Here is a 24,689-nt window from a genome sequence, read left to right on the forward strand (position 1 = left end):
AGTGGGTAAATACAGTACAGTCAGAAAGTTAGGAAACAGTACAGGGGTTGAAGACCCCAGAAATTGTCACTTAAGTTTTACTTGACCATGAAACATCACCTACTGCAACATGCAATTTCATTTTACTCAAATTTTATTTAGCAATTGTATGTATTTTAATACACGTTTCATTAGTCAAGAATATGTGCCTTGCATTTATTAAGGTATTTTTGTCTTGTGTTATCCTTGTGTGGATTGGATGTGCTCATGCGCTGAACTTTGAATGACAAGTCAGAGTTGTCATTTTGTGGTCTTTTGACTGATTGGAGGAGGTTTCATTTGGAGGCCCAGGGGTGGGGGGTGATTATGTTATAAAGGCTCGGCTGGGTGGGAGTATTAAAGAGAAGCTGGTGAAAAAACTGTAAGAAAAAGTTTTAGTGCCCATAACGATGGACACTAAGTTGTGTCTATTACTCATCCTTGGTGCACATTTACTGACAGGTAAGATTTGAAATGTATCTTTATATGTATTTTCTTATTTCTCCTGTAATATTTATGCTATTTACCTTTTTTTTATAATTTTCATCCTTGTATTATTATTAGGTATTTGTCTGTAACTCAAATACCTTGTCTTTTTTTAATAGATTGTTTAGTATTCATTATAAATGTTAAGATATTGCAGTGATTGAATGCAAATCTAGAAGTTCTTACATTTAATTTAGAGTTTTCTGTCCTCCTTTCCTAAAACAGAAGACTAGTTACGTAGATTTGTTGTGTTTTGTCAAATATAACATGTATTTAATTCAGCCATTTTTTCCCATGCCTCTGTTGAAGCAAACACTGAGGTAGTTGAGGAAGACAGTGGAGAAGGACAGCTACCCGTATGCCCATGTAAGTGACCAATTCACAACATGTTGATTCTCATCTAACTAACCCTTAGGTCAGCTAGTTGTGACATACATTAACTTGTCTGTAACCAATCAGGATGAGTTTCTTTAGTCTGGCCTACTATGCTACTATTGACTGCAGAAGATAGCAGCGGTGAACCCTGGTACATGAATCTTGTGTATGTGTTGAGAGTACGAGAGTATTGAATCAGAGAGGTGCCCCTCTGTCAACAAGTGGTCCAAAGGTCTCCAGTTCATCTGATTACTTAGAACTGACTCTGAAATACTGCACAAATCACGATCAACTCTAAACGTGTGAAACCAGATAACTGTGAAACAATTACAACAACAAAGTTGTTATATTTATCATTGACATCCTAGTAACACCTATGTACAATGATTAAATGCTTGTTTTCTTTTTAAGTGTCTGCAAGGTTCAAGAACCTCAGAAAATATGTTTATCAGTATACAGCCGAGAGCAAAAATGGGGTGACGGGTACAGCTAACCTCAGGAATGGGCCAAAGATCTCCTGTCAGGTACAAAAAATTAATATGGCATAACCTCCTTTTATATAAGCACACATACTGTTCAAAACTTTGGGGTCTGTACTCTTTTTGAAGAAAGAAACATTCTTTAAACACTCTTGTGTTCTCAAATCAGATTTTTTTTATTTTAAATAACTAATAAAAAAATTAGATCCTTCAGAAATCATTCTATTATGCTGATTTGGTGCTCAAAAACATTTCTTATTATTATCACTGTTGTAAAAATGTGGGCCGTTTAAAATTATTATAACATTACACATAGTCTTTTTAAAGCTATTTTATCAAAATGCTTTATTTTATGCATATACTCTTCCTGTATTTTCTCTCTCCAACATCAGGTTGAAATTGAGGTCCCACAGACCTGTAGCTTTGTCCTTCGCACAACAGAATGTGTCCTGAGCGAGGTGTCCGTCATCAATGCACAGGGCCAGCCTGTTTACAAGCAGGCTGCTGGAGCCGAGGCCTTCCAGCTCGCCATGGAGAAGTATGTGGAACAGCCCATAATATCTGGCATATACCCCCCCTTAGAAGAAACAGAGGAAATACATACATATTCCTTCCATAATGATGATGCATCTTGTATTTTGGTTATTGAGCATTTGCTTATGAAACCCCCTTTCCAGGAACCCTCTGAATTTTGTGGTGGAGCAGGTAACCAGTGTTTCCATTTATCCAGAGAAGGATGAACCAGAAAACATTTTGAACATCAAAAGAGGAATCATCTCTGCTCTTCTCGTGCCAGTGCCGGAAAAAGAACACAATGGAAAAATGGTGAGATTAAAACTAAAATGTAAAGTGCTCACAGAAACACAGTCTACATAATTAATGTTTCATTTGTTGTTTGTATAAATGACTTGTAAAACACATAATTTCCTATGTGCAACAAGATCACTTGTCATCCTGTTTCAGCGTGGTCAGTGTCACAAATTTGCTTTCATGTGTTAGTAGTGAGCCAGAAAAGATGCTGGATCTTAAATATTTTGTTCATTTTTAATCCTAATTTTGTATATATATATATATATATAAAATAGAGATACTTTGTTTATTTCAAGGTTCAAAATATGCTGATTTTCAATGTGGTTTCAGACTTTGGATCCCACGCTATAGATTTTCCCTAACTACTTCTCTGTTCTTAAATTTTTAAGAGTACAATTCATGGTATATGCAAGACTGATGTCACAGTCAACACACGGAAAGATATCGACACAGATGTCACTGTGGTCAGAGATCTGTCCGACTGCAGCCATTTCTCACCTCACAGTCTCCCCACCAGCCCCTTGTCCCTCTTGCCTGGCCTGGTAGGACAAGCATGCCTTATTTCTTTCGTGTCAATCAAAAATGTTATTCAAACAACTTTGGAACAAATTTATCTTTGCAGAATGGGCTTATTTCCAAGCTAATCAGAAGTACACAGACTTGCAACTATCAGTTTGATAACAGGAGAAAGCACATGACTGAAGCTCAGTGTACAGAGAAGCATCTCTTTATCCCCTTCTCACATGAGTATGTAATCTCTGCCCAGAAATGCTTTGTTTCATAATGATGACATCACAATTGATGTCAAACCTGCCATAGCACATATATGATATACAATATATATATATAATATGGTAATATTGATTTGATTTGAAAATGATTTCATTTAATACTTTATTAAATATAAATTAATCCAGGTGTGGAACAATTAAATGATGACAGAACGTGTACTTCTGAAGTGTTCACGAAGTGTAAATGTAATTTTTTTTATCCTATAGGGGGCAGTATGGTATCTCCTCAGAAGTAAAACAGAGTCTAACTCTACAGGATTCCGTGAAAATAAACAACAGATATTTCAACAAAGATGGTGGGTAGCAATTAGCTTTAAGAATAAAAAAAAAATACTTTGTATTTTACAAGAACTATTCAGATTTTCAGATGTTTAGAGGTATGAAAATACGAACAAGCAAACATCTTTTCTCTGTGCAGACACTCTTGAGAAGAAGCTCTTTTTAGAGGAGGGGGAGGACAAACTTCCTACTCAGTCAAAGGATGATGTGCTTACCACAATGAGAGAGCTAAATATGCTTAGTAGCTCAGGAAAGAGTCAACAGAGAGCCAGCCTCTTCCACAAGTTGGTGTCTGGAATCCGTGGCTTGAAAAACGAGACACTGTCTGGAGCTGCTGATGAGATGATGAAGATCTCAGAGTGGCTAACGTGGCAGACGCTCTTTCAGTGTGGAACTGATGAATGCACCAGTGCCATCATGCAGATCCTCAGGACTTTTGATGAGTCAGCCAGAGAAGTGGATGCTATAGTTTATGCTTTGAGTCTCTTACCCCAGGCCAGCCCTCAGAAGGTTAGAGATATGCTAAGCATGGCCCAAAACAAGCCAAGCAAAGTCATCATGTATGCTCTTGCCAACACAGTGAAACAGTAAGTGATAATGATATTTACTCATTTAGGATACTGTAGATCATGTGATTTTTTTTTGTTCATATTATATTAATTGAAATTATTATGGATAAATGTCCATATTTTGCACCAGACTTCCTCAAGACCAAGCAACATCAACACCAGAAGTTAAGGAAGTAGCTGAATTCATGGAGTTCATGCTAGGTGATTGTTCTGGAGATGAAGACAGTACTTACCTTACATTAAGGGTATGTATCACATGTAACAAGACTCTGTCTATCTATGTATATGTAATGAACATTAATTATTCAATATTAACCAAAGTATTTCTTGTATAGGTTATTGGTGTCATGGGAAAGTACATGGAGGGATTCCCATCTCTGAAGTCTTCTCTCCTAAAATGCATGGGCCAGACGTACGCTTCTCTGCCAGTACAAAAAGCAGCTATCCAGGCTTTCAGACTCATGGAAATGGATTCAGATGTAAATCAACTCTTGTTAAGATTTACAGTGTTTAAATGATCCTTATTCCAAACTAGAAGTTCTTAAAGATGCATCAGTCAGCCAAATAATTTAAATTTAGTACTTGAAACATACACACAGCCAGTATGATCATGATTTATTGCTAAAGTGCTTGATTTTTGGATTTCTTGTTACTAGGTGAAAACTGCCCTGGTACAACAGTATGACAATTTAGAGGCACCTGCCCAAAAACGCATTGCCGCATATCTGATGCTTATGAGGGACCCCGAGGAGGCAAACAAGGTGCTGATGACAATTAAGAGAGAGCAAAATCAGCAAGTTAAAAGCTTTGTCTCCTCCCATATCGCTAACATATTGGAATCAGAAGACCCAACTCTGAGCACGTATGTACACATATATTTTAAATGCTGAATGTATTTATTATTAAGACCTTATATAGTTCAAAGTTATTTATCTTGATGTTTTTGTTGGAAACAGAAAATGTGCTGATGATGTTGAACAAAGGATGTTCAAAACAGTTTGAAATTTTGGCAGCGTTGTCTTAAGAATAAAGATCTTTGTCTCTAGAAGATAAATTCTAACCTCAAACAAAATTAATACTTTTTATGTTGTCTAGATAACCTCAGACTTTTATCAGACATAACTTTAGGAATGCATCAATATTAAAAGTTATAATTATTTTCATGTTATTGAAGATAACTGATAAGTTGCTAATATTAAACTTATGTACTGTATTATTTTGTCATAACAAATTAAAAATAAAATGCTAAAAACTCAAATCAGTAGTTTAAAAAGCTATAAGTGAATAAGCATCGTTACATTATACTGCATCATAACATTATGGTCACGGCTTACGCTGCTGGAAGGAACATGGAGCCGAGGGATAAACGAAACAAGGATTTATTAAATCAAACATAGGCAAGGTAAGAAGCAAATAACAGGAGGCAAGTGGCAAGTAACAGGTAACGAGTAGACGAGTAGACGAGTAGACCCGACAAAACAGAACTGAAAGGACAAGGCTTTTATACAAGGGATAATGGGGAAACACAGGTGGATGGCATGACTAAATTAACAGGGACATGGAACTCATGCGGAAATGACTAGACACACCTGGGAACTAATCAAACCACATAGAGACAGAAACTGGGTCACAGGGGCAAAAAACACACAAAATGAGTCCAGGTGTGTGACAGTACTCCCCCCTCCCGGTAGGTGCGTCCTCGCACCGTAGAAACAACAAAGGGAGGCCAGCAGACAGGGACCACAGAGGAAGGAGCCAGGGAGGAGACAGGAAGGATCTGAAGCAGGAGGCACCCAGCAGGACCCAGCCCACAGCCATAACGGCCCAAGGTGGGGCCGACGGAGGAAGGAGCCATGGAGGAGGAATGGTCACCGACTCCAGGGACTCGACCCACGGCAACGGAGCAAATGGAGGAGGAGCCCGAGGCGGAGACGGAGAGCCGAAGAGCCAGGGTGACGGGGAGGAGCCGGAGGTCCTAGGCGGAACTGATGGCTCTGGTGACTGACGCGGCGATGTGGATCCGGAAGGCCGCGGTGAGGCCAGAGTGACCGAGGACTGAGGTGTAGCCGAGGGGATGAAGGAGCCTGACGGAGCCGGAGGGACGGAGGGATGAGGCGAAGCCGGAGGAGTGGAGTCCCGAGGCATAGGATGGACGACGCCAGACCAAGGCGGAGCCGGAGGGACGAGGGAGCCAGGCAGAGCCTGTGGACTGCCGGGCCACGACGGAGAGGAAGGAGCTAGGAGCCATGGTGGAGCCGACGGGTCAACGGGCCGAGGCGGAGTCCAGGCCTCAGAGGCTGGAGGCGGAGGTGAGGGTGACGCCGACCAAGGCGTCGCTGGAGGATGGCGGTCCCGCTGAGCTCGCACCACAATGATGGTAGGCTGAGGGCGAGCAGAGGGGCAGCCAGACGACAGCGGAGGAGGAGGCAGGAGTGGGTGGGAATTTTGGAGAAGCAGGCATTGGAGTAAGCTCTGGGGCTGGAGCCCTTCCTGGGCTTAACGGAGGATCAAGAGCCCGTCCTGGGCTTAACGGGGGATCAGGAGCCCGTCCTGGGCTTAACGGGGGATCAGGGGCCCATCCTGGGCTTAACGGGGGATCAGGGGCCCGTCCTGGGCTTAACGGGGGATCAGGGGCCCGTCCTGGGCTTAACGGGGGATCAGGAGCCCGTCCTGGGCTTAACGGAAGATCAGGAGCCCGTCCTGGGCTTAACGGGGGAACAGGAGCCCGTCCTGGGCTTAACGGGGGAACAGGAGCCCGTCCTGGGCTTAACGGGGGAACAGGAGCCCGTCCTGGGCTTAACGGGGGATCAGGGGCCCATCCTGGGCTTAACGGGGAATCAGGAGCCCGTCCTGGGCTTAACAGAGGATCAGGAGCCCGTCCTGGGCTTAACGGAAGATCAGGAGCCCGTCCTGGGCTTAACAGAGGATCAGGAGCCCGTCCTGGGCTTAACGGGGGAACAGGAGCCCGTCCTGGGCTTAACAGAGGATCAGGAGCCCGTCCTGGGCTTAACGGGGGAACAGGAGCCCGTCCTGGGCTTAACAGAGGATCAGGAGCCCGTCCTGGGCTTACAGGAGGATCAGGAGCCCGTCCTGGGCTTAACGGAAGATCAGGAGCCCTTCCTGGGCTTAACGGGGGTTCAGGAGCCCGTCCTGGGCTTAACGGGGGTTCAGGAGCCCGTCCTGGGCTTAAAGGAGGATCAGGAGCCCTTCCTGGGCTTAAAGGAGGATCAGGAGCCCGTCCCGGGCTTAACGGGGGTTCAGGAGCCCGTCCCGGGCTTAACGGGGGTTCAGGAGCCCGTCCTGGGCTTAACGGGGGAACAGGAGCCCGTCCTGGGCTTAACGGGGGAACAGGAGCCCGTCCTGGGCTTAACAGAGGATCAGGAGCCCATCCTGGGCTTAACAGAGGATCAGGAGCCCGTCCTGGGCTTAACGGGGGAACAGGAGCCCGTCCTGGGCTTAACGGGGGAACAGGAGCCCGTCCTGGGCTTAACGGGGAATCAGGAGCCCGTCCTGGGCTTAACGGAGGATCAGGAGCCCGTCCTGGGCTTAACGGAGGATCTGACATAGGTGAATTGGAAACCCCCTCATTTTGACCCATTTGGCGCTCCACATTTTGCTCCCTCGTGGTGGGCAGTGTCGCCGGCTCTCGCACCTGGTCTGACGGGTTGCTCTCTGGCTCTCAGTCATCGGTGGGCTCGGGCTCATGCCTCGTACCGTGGGGAGATTGTAGGCTGGGCTCTGGGTCCAGAGTGGACCTGGCGAGATCCTCCATTGGGCCGACCGTGAGAGGTGACCCATTTCTCACCAGATTCCGCTCTATGAATGCGGCGAAATCCTCCCGAGGACCATCTTCGGGCGACAACGCTCTGCACCTGGAGTTCAGGCTGGCGTGATAAAAGGTGCAGAGCGCGTGGTCCGGGTAGCTGGTGGCATTAGCTATCAAGAGAAACCGTCTGGTATGGTCCTCGAGAGACAGTCCCTCCTGCTCCAGCAGGAGGAGGAGGTATTCGGGGCGATAGAGGGGATCCATTACACACTACGGAAAGAAAAAGACTGTGAAAAAACGGAAAACAAAACGGAGGGAAAACACGCAGTTTTTAACTTTTTAGGTCGGGTCTTCTGTCACGGCTTACGCTGCTGGAAGGAACACGGAGCCGAGGGATAAACGAAACAAGGATTTATTAAATCAAACATAGGCAAGGTAAGAAGCAAATAACAGGAGGCAAGTGGCAAGTGGCAAGTGGCAAGTAACAGGTAACAGGTAACAGGTTGACAAGTAGACGAGTAACGAGTAGACCCGACAAAACAGAACTGAAAGGACAAGGCTTTTATACAAGGGATAATGGGGAAACACAGGTGGATGGCATGACTAAATTAACAGGGACATGGAACACATGCGGAAATGACTAGACACACCTGGGAACTAATCAAACCACATAGAGACAGAAACTGGGTCACAGGGGCAAAAAACACACAAAATGAGTCCAGGTGTGTGACAATTATAACATTATACTGATAAGTTGCTAATATTAAACTTATGTACTGTATTATTTCGTCATAACAAATTAAAAATATAAGTGAATAAGCATCATAACATTATAATATTGGTCTATACACAATATAGGTAAAGATATATTGTGCATCCCTAATAAATTTTTGTTTATTTTTAGAACAAAGGACTACATTCTTAAAGTTGTACTGGGGGATGCAAGCTTTAAACCAACAGACTTCACAAAGTTCTCACATAACTACAAAATTGAAGTCCCACTGGTTGGCTCAGTAGAAAGTAACATGATTTTTGACTCTGCCAATTACATGCCCAGAGAAGTCATGTTAGCCACCACTCTTGACAGTTTCAATGCAGAAATACTGGAGGTAGTGTATGAGTTTATCATTAAAAGGCTCTATATTCTATGTGTTGTACCCATATTTTCCCTTTTTTGAATGCATGTGATGACTTCTTTCTTAGATTGGTCTTGAAGGTGAAGGCTTTGAGCCAGCCATTGAAGTTATCTTTGGTGAAAATGGTTTCTTCCCTGATACCATCTCGAAAGCCATGTATTGGGTCAACGAAAAGATTCCACATCCCGTTAAAAAGGTTTTGGATAAGTGGATTTCCCCACTAAGAGGTGAAAGGATGAAAAGACAGGTATGTAATAAAGAATGTTTTGAGTGTATAATGAAAATTCATAAAAATAAGCTTAAAAACATCTTCTCCCTTAGGTCCCTCAGGATATCATGAGGGGTGTTGAAGAATACCTCTCAGAGTTCAAAAAACGCCTTGAACAGACCGAAGATGCTCCTAAAGGCTTGGCCTACCTGCGGTTTATGGGAACAGAACTGGGATATTTGAAGACTAATGAGCTCAATCTCATCATTCACTACATTAAACTTTACACCGAAACATTTAAGTCAACGACTGTGAATGTAAGTGTTATTCATAGATTTTGAAAATATGATATATTAACTGCACTACCCTGAAAATATAAGTCTTCTTCAACTAAATCTAACTGTAGTATTTGTGTTAATCTCTTTTTATTGCAGTTTATGGGAAGGCTGATATCTAGTTTAGAGAATGAGCTTTTTGTCCACTATATGTTCCTGGACAAAGCCTTTACGCTACCTACAAGTGCTGGTTTTCCACTGAAGCTTTCCCTATCTGGAGTTTTAGCCCCTGGGGCCAAAGGAGGCCTGACCATTGACCGCATGATGGTAATCCTTCTCACTAGTGTGAATTTTGTGATGTCACAATTAAGTAGCACAGTGTTGATGTTTTCTGTTGTTCACAGCAACAGCTCTCATTCATGCCTTCTGTGGGAATGGAGTTTGTTACCCAAATGGGTGTTTATATCCCAGAGTTTGTGGCAGCTGGGATTGAAACACATACAAACATGTACCATGAAAGCGCTGTGAATGCCAAGGTCACAGTAAGTGACCGTGAGATCAAGCTCTCCATCCCTGCACCACAGGGAAACATCCAGCTCTTTAGCATCAGGTAGGCCATCTGAACTCTCTGCATCCTACATTTACTGTTCCTTATCAGATGCTCTCTTACCATGCAGTCATACTTTGGCATATTTTGACATATTTGAATCACTTTATTTTGTACTACTGATTGAGCAAAAACTAGAATGTCATAGATGTTTCTTCTCTTTCTTCCACTACAGCAACAAGATGCTCTCAGTGACCTCCACTCAGACTAAGATTGTCCCTTCCATGGTAGAGGACAGGATCGACTCTACAGAATGTAATCCTATCTTTCCAGGGATGAATTACTGCACTATTTTGCGCTATTCAAATGCTAGTTCCACCAATAATGCTCCAAATTATCCTCTCACAGGAGAGACAAGGTGAGAAACAGGTGGATGTAGAGTATGTTGACAACTTACTTCCAAGGTCTATGTGCTTAAAAGAAAACATTTCTTTCCAGGCTTGCTCTGGAACTTCAACCTACAGGCGAAGTGCCTGAGTATACGGCAACCATTGCCTATGCATTGCTGAGGGAAGGAAAGGAGGGGCGCCATAAAGTCGACTCTGTGAAAATTGTTCTCAAGGCTGAAGGCAAGTCCTCAGACAATTTTAATGATAGGCTATTACTAGTTTCTTATTTTATTTCTAACAGTGGCATTGAACATATATCTTTATGCTTTAAGAAGCATAGATTCAAATGTTTTGTGACTTTTATGTCTTTGAGGTCATATGCATAAACTATCTTTAAATCGTTAAAAGTTATTTTTAGCATTAATTTTTTTAATAAATTAATACTTTAACCAATAATGGCAGTGAACACATTTATAATATTACAAAAAATTATATTTCAAATAAATGCTTTTTATTTGTCAAAGAATACTTGAAAATGTATCATGGTTTTAACAAAAATATTAATCAATTGTTTTCAAATGTTTCTTTTTTTGTTTGTTTGTTTCTTGAGCATGTAATAATGTTTCTCAATTTTTTACTGTATTTATGATCAAATAAATGCAGCTTTGGTAAGCATAAGAGACTTCTTTCATAAACAATGAAAACTGCACATTTTAGCGGTTGTGTACATGCATTAAAAATGTGCCATTTCTACCTTTTGAGAAAATAAAGTAAGGATAATAATTTATCTTACACTACACAGATTTTCTCCAGTCAAATCCACCTGCAACCAATTAACAAGTAGCAAATCATTGTTCAAGGCTGTGATGTAACTAAAATGGGCTATTTAATAAAAAATATGTAAACTCAGGAAATCGTGCACTTTTAAACTTACAACCCGAAAGTTGGGACGTTTTTTAAATTTTAATAAAATGAAAACTAAAGGAATTTCAAATCACATGAGCCAATATTTTATTCACAATAGAACATAGATAACGTAGCAAATGTTTAAACTGAGAAATTTTACACTTTTATCCACTTAATTAGCTCATTTAAAATTTAATGCCTGCTACAGGTCTCAAAAAAGTTGGCACGGGGGCAACAAATGGCTAAAAAAGCAAGCAGTTTTGAAAAGATTCAGCTGGGAGAACATCTAGTGATTAATTAAGTTAATTGATATCAGGTCTGTAACATGATTAGCTATAAAAGCTTTGTCTTAGAGAAGCAGAGTCTCTCAGAAGTAAAGATGGGCAGAGGCTCTCCAATCTGTGAAAGACTGCGTAAAAAAATTGTGGAAAACTTTAAAAACAATGTTCCTCAACGTCAAATTGCAAAGGCTTTGCAAATCTCATCATCTACAGTGCATGACATCATCAAAAGATTCAGAGAAACTGGAGAAATCTCTGTGCGTAAGGGACAAGGCCGGAGACCTTTATTGGATGCCCGTGGTCTTCGGGCTCTCAGACGACACTGCATCACTCCTCGGCATGATTGTGTCAATGACATTACTAAATGGGCCCAGGAATACTTTCAGAAACCACTGTCGGTAAACACAATCCGCCGTGCCATCAGCAGATGCCAACTAAAGCTCTATCTGTGAACATGGTCCAGAAGCGCCGTCGTGTCCTGTGGGCCAAGGCTCATTTAAAATGGACTATTTCAAAGTGGAATAGTGTTTTATGGTCAGACGAGTCCAAATTTGACATTCTTGTTGGAAATCACGGACGCCGTGTCCTCCGGGCTAAAGAGGAGGGAGACCTTCCAGCATGTTATCAGCGTTCAGTTCAAAAGCCAGCATCTCTGATGGTATGGGGGTGCATAAGTGCATATGGTATGGGCAGCTTGCATGTTTTGGAAGGCTCTGTGAATGCTGAAAGGTATATAAAGGTTTTAGAGCAACATATGCTTCCCTCCAAACAACGTCTATTTCAGGGAAGGCCTTGTTTATTTCAGCAGGACAATGCAAAACCACATACTGCAGCTATAACAACAGCATGGCTTCGTCGTAGAAGAGTCCGGGTGCTAACCTGGTCTGCCTGCAGTCCAGATCTTTCACCTATAGAGAACATTTGGCGCATCATTAAACGAAAAATACGTCAAAGACGACCACGAACTCTTCAGCAGCTGGAAATCTATATAAGGCAAGAATGGGACCAAATTCCAACAGCAAAACTCCAGCAACTCATAGCCTCAATGCCCAGACGTCTTCAAACTGTTTTGAAAAGAAAAGGAGATGCTACACCATGGTAAACATGCCCCGTCCCAACTATTTTGAGACCTGTAGCAGAAATCAAAATTGAAATGAGCTCATTTTGTGCATAACATTGTAAACTTTCTCAGTTTAAACATTTGCTATGTTATCTATGTTCTATTGTGAATAAAATATTGGCTCATGTGATTTGAAAGTCTTTTAGTTTTCATTTTATTAAAATTTAAAAAACGTCCCAACTTTTCCGGAATTCGGGTTGTATTTATTTGCTCAACATTGCTTGCATTTCTGTGAATGAGAGTTATCTGATGTGTATGAATTTGAAATCTATCTAAATATATGTTCCTCTTATTTTAGGTGCTGAGCCAACTGAAGCCACAGCAGTTGTAAAATACAACCGCAATAAGAACATTCTCACCACCGACCTTCAGATCCCTGATTATGACCTCGAAGCTGGGATCAAGTTGGCAGTTACAGATAGCAGTGCTAAAGGAAAGAAGATGCATGGCATTACGATTGATGTAACTAACAAAGACATCCCACAGCTTTCCCTAGTTGGGCATGCCAGGTATAGTAAAAAAAAAAAAAAAAAAAAAAAGATTTTGTATAGGAAGGTATAGTAACATAAGATTGATGTCAACCTAGATATTTATGTGTTTTTGAGCAGGTTAGAGTCTATGAGGGATGGTCTGATTGAACTTAAGTTGGCAGTGCCAGCACTACAGATGGACACCTCTGCCACTGCCACCCTAAAGAATAACAACGGGCTCATCCTGCAGCTTGAAACAGCCATTAACATGCCAGAGACTACATCTGTGCAGAAAGCCATCCTCAGATATGGTAATGAAGCACACTTAATGAAGCAAATATTCCTGAAATTAATTTGTATTTGGTTTTTTAACTAGTTTCTTGGTGACTCTGCAGATAACAACAAGGTTGAACTTGAAATTAAGTCAGACATAAATTCTGAAGTTGATAAACTTTTCCCAAATATGGAGGAGTACCGTAGCCAGCTGGAGGCGAGAATTGATGATGTCCTTGATCAGAAAGTCACCAAGACTGACATGAAACTTCGTCACATTGTTTCGAAAGGGTTGGAGGTAAGTGCATTAAATCAAGCTTGAGATATGTATTAATTACATGTATTTTACCATTTACATTTACATTTTTGAATGACTTTGTTGAAAATTAACATTTCATAATCAGTCATTTTGTCCCTAGGCAGTGAATATATGGCTGGATAAATTAGCGGCAGGCAGTACATTTGTAAACGTACAGAGGAGCAAGAGAAGCACACCAGAGCTCACCTTGCCATCTTTGCCAGAAAAATTATATCTTAAATCGTGAGTGATAACTTTTTGATACTTTATAGATTCCAAACAAAATAAAAAATCATATAGGCCAGAGGCTAGGTGTCACATGAGGCCTATATGGAAAAATGATTAGGACATGTTGTCACAAAAGACATTTTGTATTATATTTTATGCAATATAATGAAAATACAATGATGTGTGCCCAAACTTTTGACTGATCTTTATATACAGGTATATTATGTACATTGATATTGACTATAAACTTAGCTCTCTTTTTTGTGTTCAGTGATACATTGATGAGATACCAGTTCAATAAAGGCAGAATCTCCATTTCACTTCCTCTTCTCTTGGGAGGAAAGTCATCTGCTGAACTCAACATCCCTCCCACCCTCAGACTCCCACAGATTCAAATTCCCCTCATTGGCCTGGATATTCCTGAGAACAACTACAAGATTCCATCATTCACAATTCCCCGAGCTTTGGATTTCTCTTTGCCCATGTTAGGTTTAGCAGAATTGTCTGTCAAGATGAACAGCAACTTTTATGATTGGGAGGGCTCTATCTTAGGGGGAAACAACACTGTTGATGTTCCCAATTACATTGCTAAGTACAAAATGATGGCCAGCTGCCCTGTGACACTACTGTCATACAAAATTGAAGGTATACATGTCATCAAAAATCATATTATCCTAATCTACAAAGTTGACTTTCATTATGGAATCTTCAATTTATTGGAATTTGTTTTACTTCACTTACATTTAAATATAGATTTTTTTCCCTTTTCACATAGGTATGGGCATGATCACTGGTACAGTCAATGATATGCTGAAGTACCTTGTAAATGGATCTATCAGTCATTGTTTACTTGATGCCAGCATGAGTGTCTTTGAAACTATGAGTATGGCTGATAAAATCAGTGGTAGGACCAACTACAGGATTGAAGCATCTAGTCCACTTGGTCTGCACACCTCTGTGTATTATTCGGCTCAGTCAGCTTCCATGAATGATGAGATCACTGGAGATGGAAACTTTGATGGATTTATCAGGATAGGCTCTCTCTATGCCAACTCCACCCTCAGCCAATCCTATATCTTCAATATGCTCAAAAGAGAAGGAAAAGGAGAGTCCACATTAAAGTTTGACTCCTCAATCATCCAGGGTCAGAATGTGATCAAAGGATCCTATGTCAATGGAGAGCTGTCGCTTTTGTCCAAAACAAATGCGCAAAATGATGTTCTGAAGCATGTAGCAGAGTTAAAGCACAAGAAAGGCCAGCTGTCTGTGAAGTCGGATGGTAGTACGACGGGCCTTGGAAATGCTCTGAGCTGTAAAGCTGAACTTGATGTCATGAGTGAAGAAGCCAGACTGAAAGTTGAAACCCAGGCAGATGATGCAACACATCGTGCATACTCCCTTCTTACTGGATCCCTCAACAGTAACGGTCTTGAAATGAACATAGAAAGTTTGCTGAATTTCAAAGATGGACGTGGGACACACAAAGGCACACTTACTTTTGGAGCAAATGGCTTGACCACCAGTTGCATGACAACCATTGAGGGAAACACTTTGACTTTTGAGAATAGCATCAATGGTGGTATCGATAGTGATGGAGCCTCTATGTCTCTTGTATCAAAAGGATCAGCACAGGATAACACATTTGAGCTAAATGCGGAGGGTAAGATATCACCCAAAGAAGTGTATCTAACCAGTGTTGTTAAAGGGAATGCCTTTGATGGAACTGCAAGAAACACATTGAACTTTGGTTTTAATAAGCAAGGACTGAGTCTGTCTAATACTATGATGGGTACTTTACAGAAAATGCGATCAGAGTGCACACATACCCTGACTGTAACTTTATGGACCTTGGCTTTCCGCTCCAAAACTGACAATTTCATCTGTGATGGAGCATCCTACAACCATGACATTAAGGTTAATATAAGGCCATTTGTCACATCGATAAGTACAAATAATGAACTTGAGATTTTTGATTTTGGACTGAGCGGTGATGGCCGCCTTAAGATGGAGCCATTCAAGATGGATGTAGCTGGAAGCCTCAGTGGAAAGTATGGGGAAGAGGACAACGTTAAGCACAGCTGTCAGTTTACTTACGCAGATATGGCTGGCACCATAAAGTGCAATACAACAGCAAACGTTTTCGATTCCCAGATAAGTAACAACTTTGACTTGGATTTTGCAGGACTGTCTTCTTTTATGAACAGCAAGACACAAGTAAATTGTGAATCTTTACGTCTTGAAAATGACATTCGCACAATGGCCATGCCATTTAGCCTCACGATCGATGCCATTTTGAACAGCGATGGCACTGTGAAGTTTTATGGAAAACACACTGGTCAGCTCTACAGTAAGTTCCTTTTGAAAGCTGAGCCATTGGCCATTGCTAAGTCCCATGAATACAGAGCTTCTGCTGTACACATGTTGCCAAATGGAGAGTCAGTTGAAACGCACATTGAAAACAAGTTTGACAGCTTGCTGATACCTAATGAACAGTCGTTGTTGTGGAAGTTTAAGTCAAAGCTAAATAACCATGCCTACAACCAAGATGTCAATATTTACAACAAAGAAGATGAGATGGGGGTCCAGCTCTCTGGAGTGCTTCAAACCAGCCTTTTGAACACAGAATCAAAATCTAGTGATATTCCATTAGACAATCAAAAGTTTAGTGCTTCTGGGTTTGTCAAGTATGATAAGAACAGTGGCTGTCACAGTATTTATATCCCATTCATTGAGAGCTTTCCTACTGCCTTTGAAAGAATAAAAAATGCAATTCTGCATACATTTGAATCCCTCCAAAACTACCTCAACAGCTTAGATATCAATGGATTGATTGGTCATTTTAGGAACAAGTTGGATGAACTCCCTCAAAAAGTGAATGACATCATACTGGACATGGACCTAGAGAATAAAGTAAACATTGTCAAGGACCAGCTGATTTCCCTCATACATGACTACACTATATCAATAGATGACCTTGATGCATATGCTGAGAAATTTAAGGAGTCTTCAAAAAATAATATTATTGATTTAGCAACAAGAATTAGGGATCTGATGATTAAAATCAAAGATGGCATTGAGAGTGGATCGTGGGCCAATTTTGTCTCTGACATTTTGATACAAATTGGAGATGAACTTAACGTTTTTGATGAGAAGTATGAAATAACCAAAACAATCATCAGAGGCATTGATGGTACTGAAGATATAATAAGACAGATTGATTTACAAAAGCTGCAGGACAGCAGTGCTGCTTGGTTGAAACAACTAGATAAAAAATACGAAATTAAAACCAAACTTCAGGATAAGCTGAGTGAACTGAGGAACATTGTTGAAACATTTGACATCAAGATGTTTTTTGAGGGTCTGAGAGAATATATAATTTCATTTGACTTGACTGAATATGTGGAAGAACTGTCTGATCAAGTTCCATATGAAGACATAGAGAGAGTGCTGGATACTGCAAAAGATGTAATTGTAAACTGGATAGAGGAGTATGAAATTCCAGAGAAAATCAACAGAGTGTACTTAAATGCACAAGAGCTTATTTTACGGTATGAAATTGACAAGAAAATTGAAGTTTTTGTGGAGCAGGCCATTATATTAGTCAAGCAGTACAGAATCCAAGAGTTGGTACAGGCTGTAGTGGATACTTTAAAATCTATCCAGTTTGAGTACATCTCAGATAAGGTTATGGAGGTATTAGACAGTGTTGTTTCTCTATTGAAGCTGATGGATTTCAAACAGATTTTAAATGATTTAAATGAGTACATTCTCTTGATTATAAATACCTTAAGAACTTTTGATTACAACACATTTGTTGATGACGTAAATGAAAAACTTAAGGATGTAGTCAATTATATTAACAAGCAGATAAATGAAGTTTATAAAATCCCACAAAAAATAGAGGCATCCAGAGAATTTATAAAAGAGATGCAGGTGACTGTTGTTGATTATTTGGAGAAACTGGAAAATACAAAAATAGCTGAGGTTTGCAGGAATATTATAGATGTAATTGACACTACTGCATATAAAGACATAAAACTGAAGATCCAAGACATTATTGATGATGTGAGGCAGAGAATAAGTGACATGGACATCAGAGATGAAATCTCAGTTTACTTGGAAAGAGCGAGTGTTGGTTACGTCAATATGATCGAATACATTTCATCACAGTTCACAAAACTCTTTGATGAAATTAAGAAAATGGTCGAAGATAAGGAGCTCCTCAATCAAATCAATCAAGCTGTGGAGGGAGTTCTCAATGCTCTAAAGACAGCAGAATTTGATGTTCCCACCTTTGTTCTTCCATTCACGACTCTTGAGGTTCCTGCCTTCAAGATTAAAATGGCAAGGATACATGATATTACAATTCCAGCACTGATAAAAATACCGGAATTCACCATTCTGGACCTGTTCAGTCTTCCCTCCATCACAGTTGACTTTGATAAAATCAAGCAGAGCATTATTGACATCATCGACAGAGTTCGCCAGATAGAAATGCCAGAAGTGGATCCTGATGCCATCTTTGGGGACTTACGAGCCCTTTACCTTTCCGATTTGCCTGATTTTACTTTCTCAGAGATCACTCTTTCAGAGATCAAATTCCCAGAGATAACTGTTACAAAACTGAAACTGGAGAGTTTTGAGATTACCATGTTGCCCATCCCTGAAGTCAAAATCCCTGAAATTTCATTTGAACCATGTCTACCAGCTTTTGGAAAACTTTATGGAGAATTCAAAGTAGATTCTCCTCATTATACATTGACGACATCAGCAGCTCTTGAGAACACAACAAGAACGCTGAAATCGCCACAGTTAAAAGCTACACTGAACTCAAAAGGAAAGTCAAAGGGAAACCTTGAATTCCTTGACCATAATCTGGATGCAATGCTTCAAATAGAAGCTCCAAAAATGAGAAAAATGGTTATTAGTGAGACCATGAAAGTCAGTCACATGGCCTTTGAAATTGACCATGAGGGTTCTGTCATCTTAAGTGGTACCTCAGCAGAAGTAACAGCCAAGACAGCTGCCAAATTCACCACTCATATATACACAGCTGATTTGATTAATAATATAGGCATTGCTTTAAAGAATGGAATATCTGCAAATATGGACACAACGTACACCCATAATCTGAACATCCCCACCATAGATCTTTCCAGTCAGGCTATAATAACCAAAACAGCGGAGGCTCGCTTTGAATCCGGGACAATATCCTTAACAGTTGGAACAGTGGGAAGTGGAAAGTGGTCTCCATCAAGTCCATCAAGGACCACCAAGTCCATTGATGACTATTCTGATGAAATTACACACAAGAGCAATTTGGAGTTCACTGTCAATGCTGGCACAGCAAAGCTCAATTTTGATGGAGAAACAAACAGCAGAAACCTTAAGATGAAGCAGTCGGTTAATGCAGAGTCTGTCATTCTGAGCCACATCACCGTTGATGCCAGGGCTGAGACTGAGGCGCCCTTCATTAAGGGCAGTATTTTGACCCTTAAAGGAAAGGCTCAAATGGAGGATGTCCGACTGGAAATAGGAATTTCACATAAGGCTGAGCTCATTGGAAAAGTGAGTGGAAGTATATCCAATGCATGTGAGTTCTTGGCTCAACCATTTGAGGTCACACTTGATTGCAGAAATAAAGGGAACTCTAAAATTCTCTTGCCTCTGAAGCTGACTGGAAAAATTGATCTCCAAGATGACTTTGGATTTACTTTGAACTACAATAAGCAAAATGTATTTTGGGTAGGTCTGGCACGCTTCAATCAGTATAAATATAAACACAACTTTACTTTGGATAACAGTGAAAATGAAGCTGGAATCTATGCTTTTGTTGATGGTGAAGCCAATCTTGACTTCTTGACTGTTCCACTCAGTATCCCAGAAATTATAATCCCATACCTGGATATGAAAACACCAAAAATTGAAGAGTTTTCTCTTTGGGATGATTACGGTCTGAAACATCTTCTGATCACTCCTCAACAATCATTTGACATTGATTTCAAGCTCTTGTATCAGAAAAACCCTGACAAACACACATTTGATCTAAACCTTGAGCCAATCTACGAAGCCTTCATTGAAAATGCAAAGATCTTGAATCTGCATTTTGAACTCAGACGAGACCATATTTTGGATGCCCTCACCAATTCCTACAATGAAGCCAGAATTCAGTATGAAAAGTACAAAATTGACACATCAAATCAGCCACCAAGATATTTCACTGTTCCTGGATACACAATACCTATGCTAAACATTGAGGTTTCAGTCTTCCGAGCCGAATTGCCCGCATTCAGTTATTTCATACCCAAGGAGGTAAGCACGCCAAGCTTTAAAGTTCCTTTAATGGGGTTTTCAGTACCATCATACACCCTTGTGCTTCCATCTTTTGAGCTACCAGTCTTGCATGTCCCTGAGACCCTTCGAGCCTTGACCCTACCCACATTTACAATACCAGAAATTCAGAATAACATTTTAATACCTGCATTTGGAAATATGACGTACGAGTTCTCAGTCAAATCCCCTGTAATAACTCTGAATGCCAATGGCGGCCTGTATAATCAGTCTGATGTTGTGATCAAGTTTGATGTCTCGTCAACATCCGTGTTTGATGTCCTCAAAGGTGAACTTGACGGCAGTACCACCATCAATAAACGGAGAGGTCTAAAGATGGCCTCAAGTCTGTCCTTTGTACATATGAATGCTGAATGTAGTCATGAAAGCACTGTGAGCCTCACCAAGAGGAATATGGAGGCTTCTTTAACAAACCTGGCTAAAGTTAAGCTCCCAGTTTTTACGATGGACCTAAATCAAGTGCTCCGAGCTAATACTAAGGGTAAACCTAATATAGCCTCTAAAATCAAAGTTAGCTACCTTTGTAATTTTCCCATAATTGAGATGCAAGGCACTGGAAGCATTGATCACAATTTTGCTCTCGAAGCGCTATCATCTTACTTCTCTTTGGAAAGCACTTGGAAAGGAACAACAGATGCAACCATCATGGAGAGTGCGAATATTGCTGGATCTTTAGACAATGAAGCAACTATTTATTTAAATGCCAATGGTTTTCGCTCCACACAGAAAACTGATCTAACCTCTAAAGTCTATCACAAAAATGTTGGTTCCTGGAATATGGACGCCACTAAGAACCTCGCTCTTGAAGCTTCTCTGCGACGTGTTTATGCTACATTGACATACACAAGCACCAATGCAGCTAGTATTGCATCATTTTCAACGAACGGAAAGCAAAATATGAGGGCAGTGCTTGAGTTTGTTCCACTGACAACTTTTTCAGCTAATCTTGGTATTGATATATCACAACCAAGTAACCTCGGTCATGCTGGCATAGTGCAGAACGCAGATCTGTCCATCACTTCAGACAAGCAAAAATTACTTTGGAGTGGCAAGGAACAACTAGCAACATTGATCCATTCCTCTGATCTGACACTATCAAACGATCAGTCTGAAATCCGCATGGAATTGTCTGAATCCATTGAGGGCAATGTTGCATTCTTGAAGACTGTCAAATTACCAGTCTACCATAAGAGTCTATGGGACATATTTAAATTTGGTGAGGTGACCAGTACTGACCAAATGCAGTTCCTCAATGCTTCGACTGTTGTGATATACACGAAGAGCATGGAGGGAACACTATTTGCACTACCTACAAGATTGTTTGAAAATGGAGTCACGTTTAATATCCCACAAATAACAGTCGAAGTTCCTAATTGGTCTAAAGAACTTCTGAAAATTATTAGGGAAGTGGATATGCGATTTATAGAGCCTGACCTGCAAGGTTATATTTCAATACCACCATTAATAACTGTTCCAGATTTTACCATACCTTTGACTACTCTCCATGTGCCATCCTTTGTCATTGATTTGACAAATCTAAAAATCCCCAATGATATCAGTACACCTACCTTTGATATTACTTTGCCTGGTTTACCAAAAGTGAAAATCCCTAGCATTAATGTAAAAACCAAATATCTGAAAGAAAAAATGGCTCATTTGTTTGTCAGTTTTCCACATTATGAAATCACCATCTCACCATTTACCCTTCCCAAAGCATTTGACGTTGGTGACTACCCAATTCGTCTGGATGACATCACAAAAACACTGTATCATTTTGAAATGCCCGATGTTGTCATCCCAGAACAAAAAATCGAAGTCCCAGAGATATCACTCCATCTCCCAGTTGGTGTGTTAATTCCAACCTTTGGTTCCTTGTCGGCCACTGTCATAGTGTTTTCTCCAGTTTATAACAATACATGGACTGGTAATATAGAAAACACAGAGTCAGGAATTGTTTGTGCATTGAAGTCCACCTGCACTTCCACCATGGTTTTCCTGGAGTATAGCTTGGATGGTAAGCTTAAAAGGCTTTTACACTTTCATATAAGTATTTAATAGCACAAACATAATATTATATCATACTAAAAAAATAATTAAACATTTATATAAACAATTCATCTGTCAAGCATTGTGCAATGTTTGTCAATGAATATGATTAATTGATATTGATATTCTAGTTATTCCATTTCACATTTCCATTTTTAGCGATTGCCACCATCCTTCTTGAGAATGGAGCTGTGGGTCTAGATGGAAAATGTACCTTTACCCATCAGGATGTGAATATAAACTGGAGGCATGATCTTCGTCAGAATCTAAGGTAAGAACAACATATTAATTTCTCAAACCTTCACATTTATACAGTCTCCTGTCATAGTTTCCTAATAATGTTTGATGTTTCTTCAGAATGAGACGGGATGAGTCTTCAGGTTCCAGGTAATCTCTTGAATTTTTGTTTTACATTGGCCTTGTTTTGCTTTACGTATACCAAAATAGCAATGTGTTTTACTCCACAGTCCCTCACGGCATACACTGGGCATTGATGTAATAAGCCAGACTTTTGCTGACTTGAGCTTTCGTTATGCATCACACAACAATGGAATCACATCCTCGATATCCACACCAGCAGCCGGCTTTGTCGGGTTCCAGTTCACTAGAAGGTCACCATCTCAATTTTATGCGAAACTGTTCAGCAGATATTTGGTAAGAGAGGGGTAATCTTTAATCAGCAGTTTGTACAGCTTATTGAAATATTCTAACAAAATGTCTGTATTGTTTATTCAGTCAACCTCTGACAAGGACACAGACCTGATGAGTTTCAAGGTGACTTTGAAGAACTCTGAAAAGCTGAGTATTCAGGTTGGCTATCATATCAATGGACTATCAGACATGATAAATGGCCTTAAAAACAGACTTCCTTCCATCATAGCATCTCTTCAAAAGTTTATCAACCAGTACCACATCAGTTACCTTGGCATAGACCTTAACCGTGCTGCCCTAAAGCTGAAGAACGCACTCTCCAATGGCATTGACAGAGCTTACCAGGAGATCCCACGAACAATTGATGCTCTGCAGAACTCATTTGAGCAGTTCAGACAACAGGGTAAAAAGATGTGGAGGAGAATGCTGGAGAACTTACCCCAAATTGATCTTCAAGAGTTGAGCAGAAGTTTCTCCATCAGCGCTAATGAATTCCTTCAGAAGTATGAGTCAAACATGCGGGTTCTTTTGGATGCTGCCATGAAGTTCTTGAGGGACACCAAATTCCACTTGCCAGGTCTGGATGAGAAGCTTACTGGGCAGGAGTTGTACAATAGGATCAGGCAATCCATTTCCAAAGTGGCTGATAGAGCTACTACAAGTTTTTTTAGTCTCATGGAAGCCATTGCTGACACTGTTTCAGGTCACATTAACAAAATAGATTTTACTGTTCCTGGTACCATTAAGGTTATTCGTGGGAAGAACATTTTGAAGGATCTGAGGGCTGCCATGAAATCAGCTAAAAATCAGATCATGCAAGCGATAGAGGGATGGGAAAACCTCAAAGTGGAGAAATTGTTCCAGGATCTGTTAAACTCTGTAAAGGTTTACATCCAAAAGGCAGAGGACTTCCTGAACTCTCTCAAGAATGAAAAACTGGAAGAAGTTTACTCTCACATCAATGGGATTTACAAAGAAGCTGTGAATTTACAAGTTACGCAGAAGATTCGTGAATGGATGCGGGAGGCTAAAAGAGGTTCATCCGAGCTCAAAGACTTCAGCAAAAATAAAATCCAGGAGCTCTACGATGAAATATCAATGGAGAAGCTCATCTCTTATCTAAATGATTTTCTCATGCTGGTCGATTCTTTTATCAGTAGTCTGTTTAAGAGCTACATTGCATTAATGAAATCATTGCCTTCATATACAGAGCCATATGTACGGGTTTCTAACAAAAAGATGGATGTGGATATTCCTCTTCCTTTCTATTGGAAATCTTTTAGTGAATGGCCCAGCATGACATAAATCTTTTATCTAAAAATTCTGCAGTAGAAACAGTTTTTTGTCTACCGTTTTCTTATGTCCATTATTGTTCCCCTAAACAGTGTTTTTTGACTTTTGTATGTCATTTTAGTATTTAATTTAATTAATTCCAGTAAATTAAAGTATAAATAATATACTTATGTAATGAATGTCTGTCTTGGTGAACATTGTTTTGAGAATGTAATTAAGATTACATGATTTTGGAAAATATTGTATTTAAAGAAATGTATAAATAAAAAGCTGCAAGACATAACTTAAATTGGAGTAAAAGCCATATGCAGTGTGCAAAGATAATCACAAAAACAAATGTTTACATAATCAGAGGACTTTGGAGTGCTTGTGTATGCTCATTTAATGAAGTGTTGAAAGAATAACAATCCTTAGGTCATCAGATTGTTGTTTGCTGGTGCTGCAACAGATACTGGATGACACATTCTTAGAAATGTCCTTTACAGTTCTCCTCCAACATTGTTAATATATAACGCCATTGGATTTGTGATTACAGTGTTTACAGGTTTTAGCCAAAAGAGGGCGATGTCTTCATGACAACAAATGACCGCACAGCTGTGGATTTCACTTCTGGCAACTTGTACAACAATAAATGGTTAACCAGC

The 24,689-nt window shown here is 40.3% G+C and overlaps 1 protein-coding gene across 1 annotated transcript; it reads left to right on the forward strand.

The window, feature by feature from the left end:
* Window positions 1-369: 369 nt before the first annotated feature.
* On the forward strand, window positions 370-24,689 carry apoba (apolipoprotein Ba). Its single transcript, XM_059520519.1, has 29 exons — window positions 370-480; window positions 814-870; window positions 1,291-1,403; window positions 1,751-1,896; window positions 2,036-2,183; window positions 2,558-2,710; window positions 2,791-2,915; window positions 3,167-3,255; window positions 3,378-3,825; window positions 3,938-4,052; window positions 4,143-4,286; window positions 4,464-4,669; window positions 8,478-8,682; window positions 8,777-8,956; window positions 9,031-9,234; window positions 9,352-9,519; window positions 9,597-9,802; window positions 9,975-10,157; window positions 10,238-10,368; window positions 12,734-12,944; window positions 13,044-13,216; window positions 13,301-13,476; window positions 13,598-13,719; window positions 13,976-14,349; window positions 14,480-22,069; window positions 22,261-22,372; window positions 22,459-22,488; window positions 22,569-22,755; window positions 22,837-24,689. The coding sequence occupies exons 1-29, from the start codon at window positions 429-431 to the stop codon at window positions 24,055-24,057; spliced, it is 13,269 nt and encodes a 4,422-aa protein (XP_059376502.1). The 5' UTR covers window positions 370-428; the 3' UTR covers window positions 24,058-24,689.

The sequence above is a fragment of the Carassius carassius genome, chromosome 32 (assembly GCF_963082965.1).
Source record: "Carassius carassius chromosome 32, fCarCar2.1, whole genome shotgun sequence".
Classification (NCBI taxonomy): domain Eukaryota; kingdom Metazoa; phylum Chordata; class Actinopteri; order Cypriniformes; family Cyprinidae; genus Carassius; species Carassius carassius.

Coding starts and splice junctions, on each gene's coding strand:
- apoba (XM_059520519.1), top strand. CDS start 429: ATGGACACTAAGTTGTGTCTATTACTCATCCTTGGTGCACATTTACTG. Junction 3,826..3,937: donor CTTGCCAACACAGTGAAACA/GTAAGTGATAAT, acceptor ATTTTGCACCAG/ACTTCCTCAAGACCAAGCAA. Junction 10,369..12,733: donor AATTGTTCTCAAGGCTGAAG/GCAAGTCCTCAG, acceptor CTCTTATTTTAG/GTGCTGAGCCAACTGAAGCC.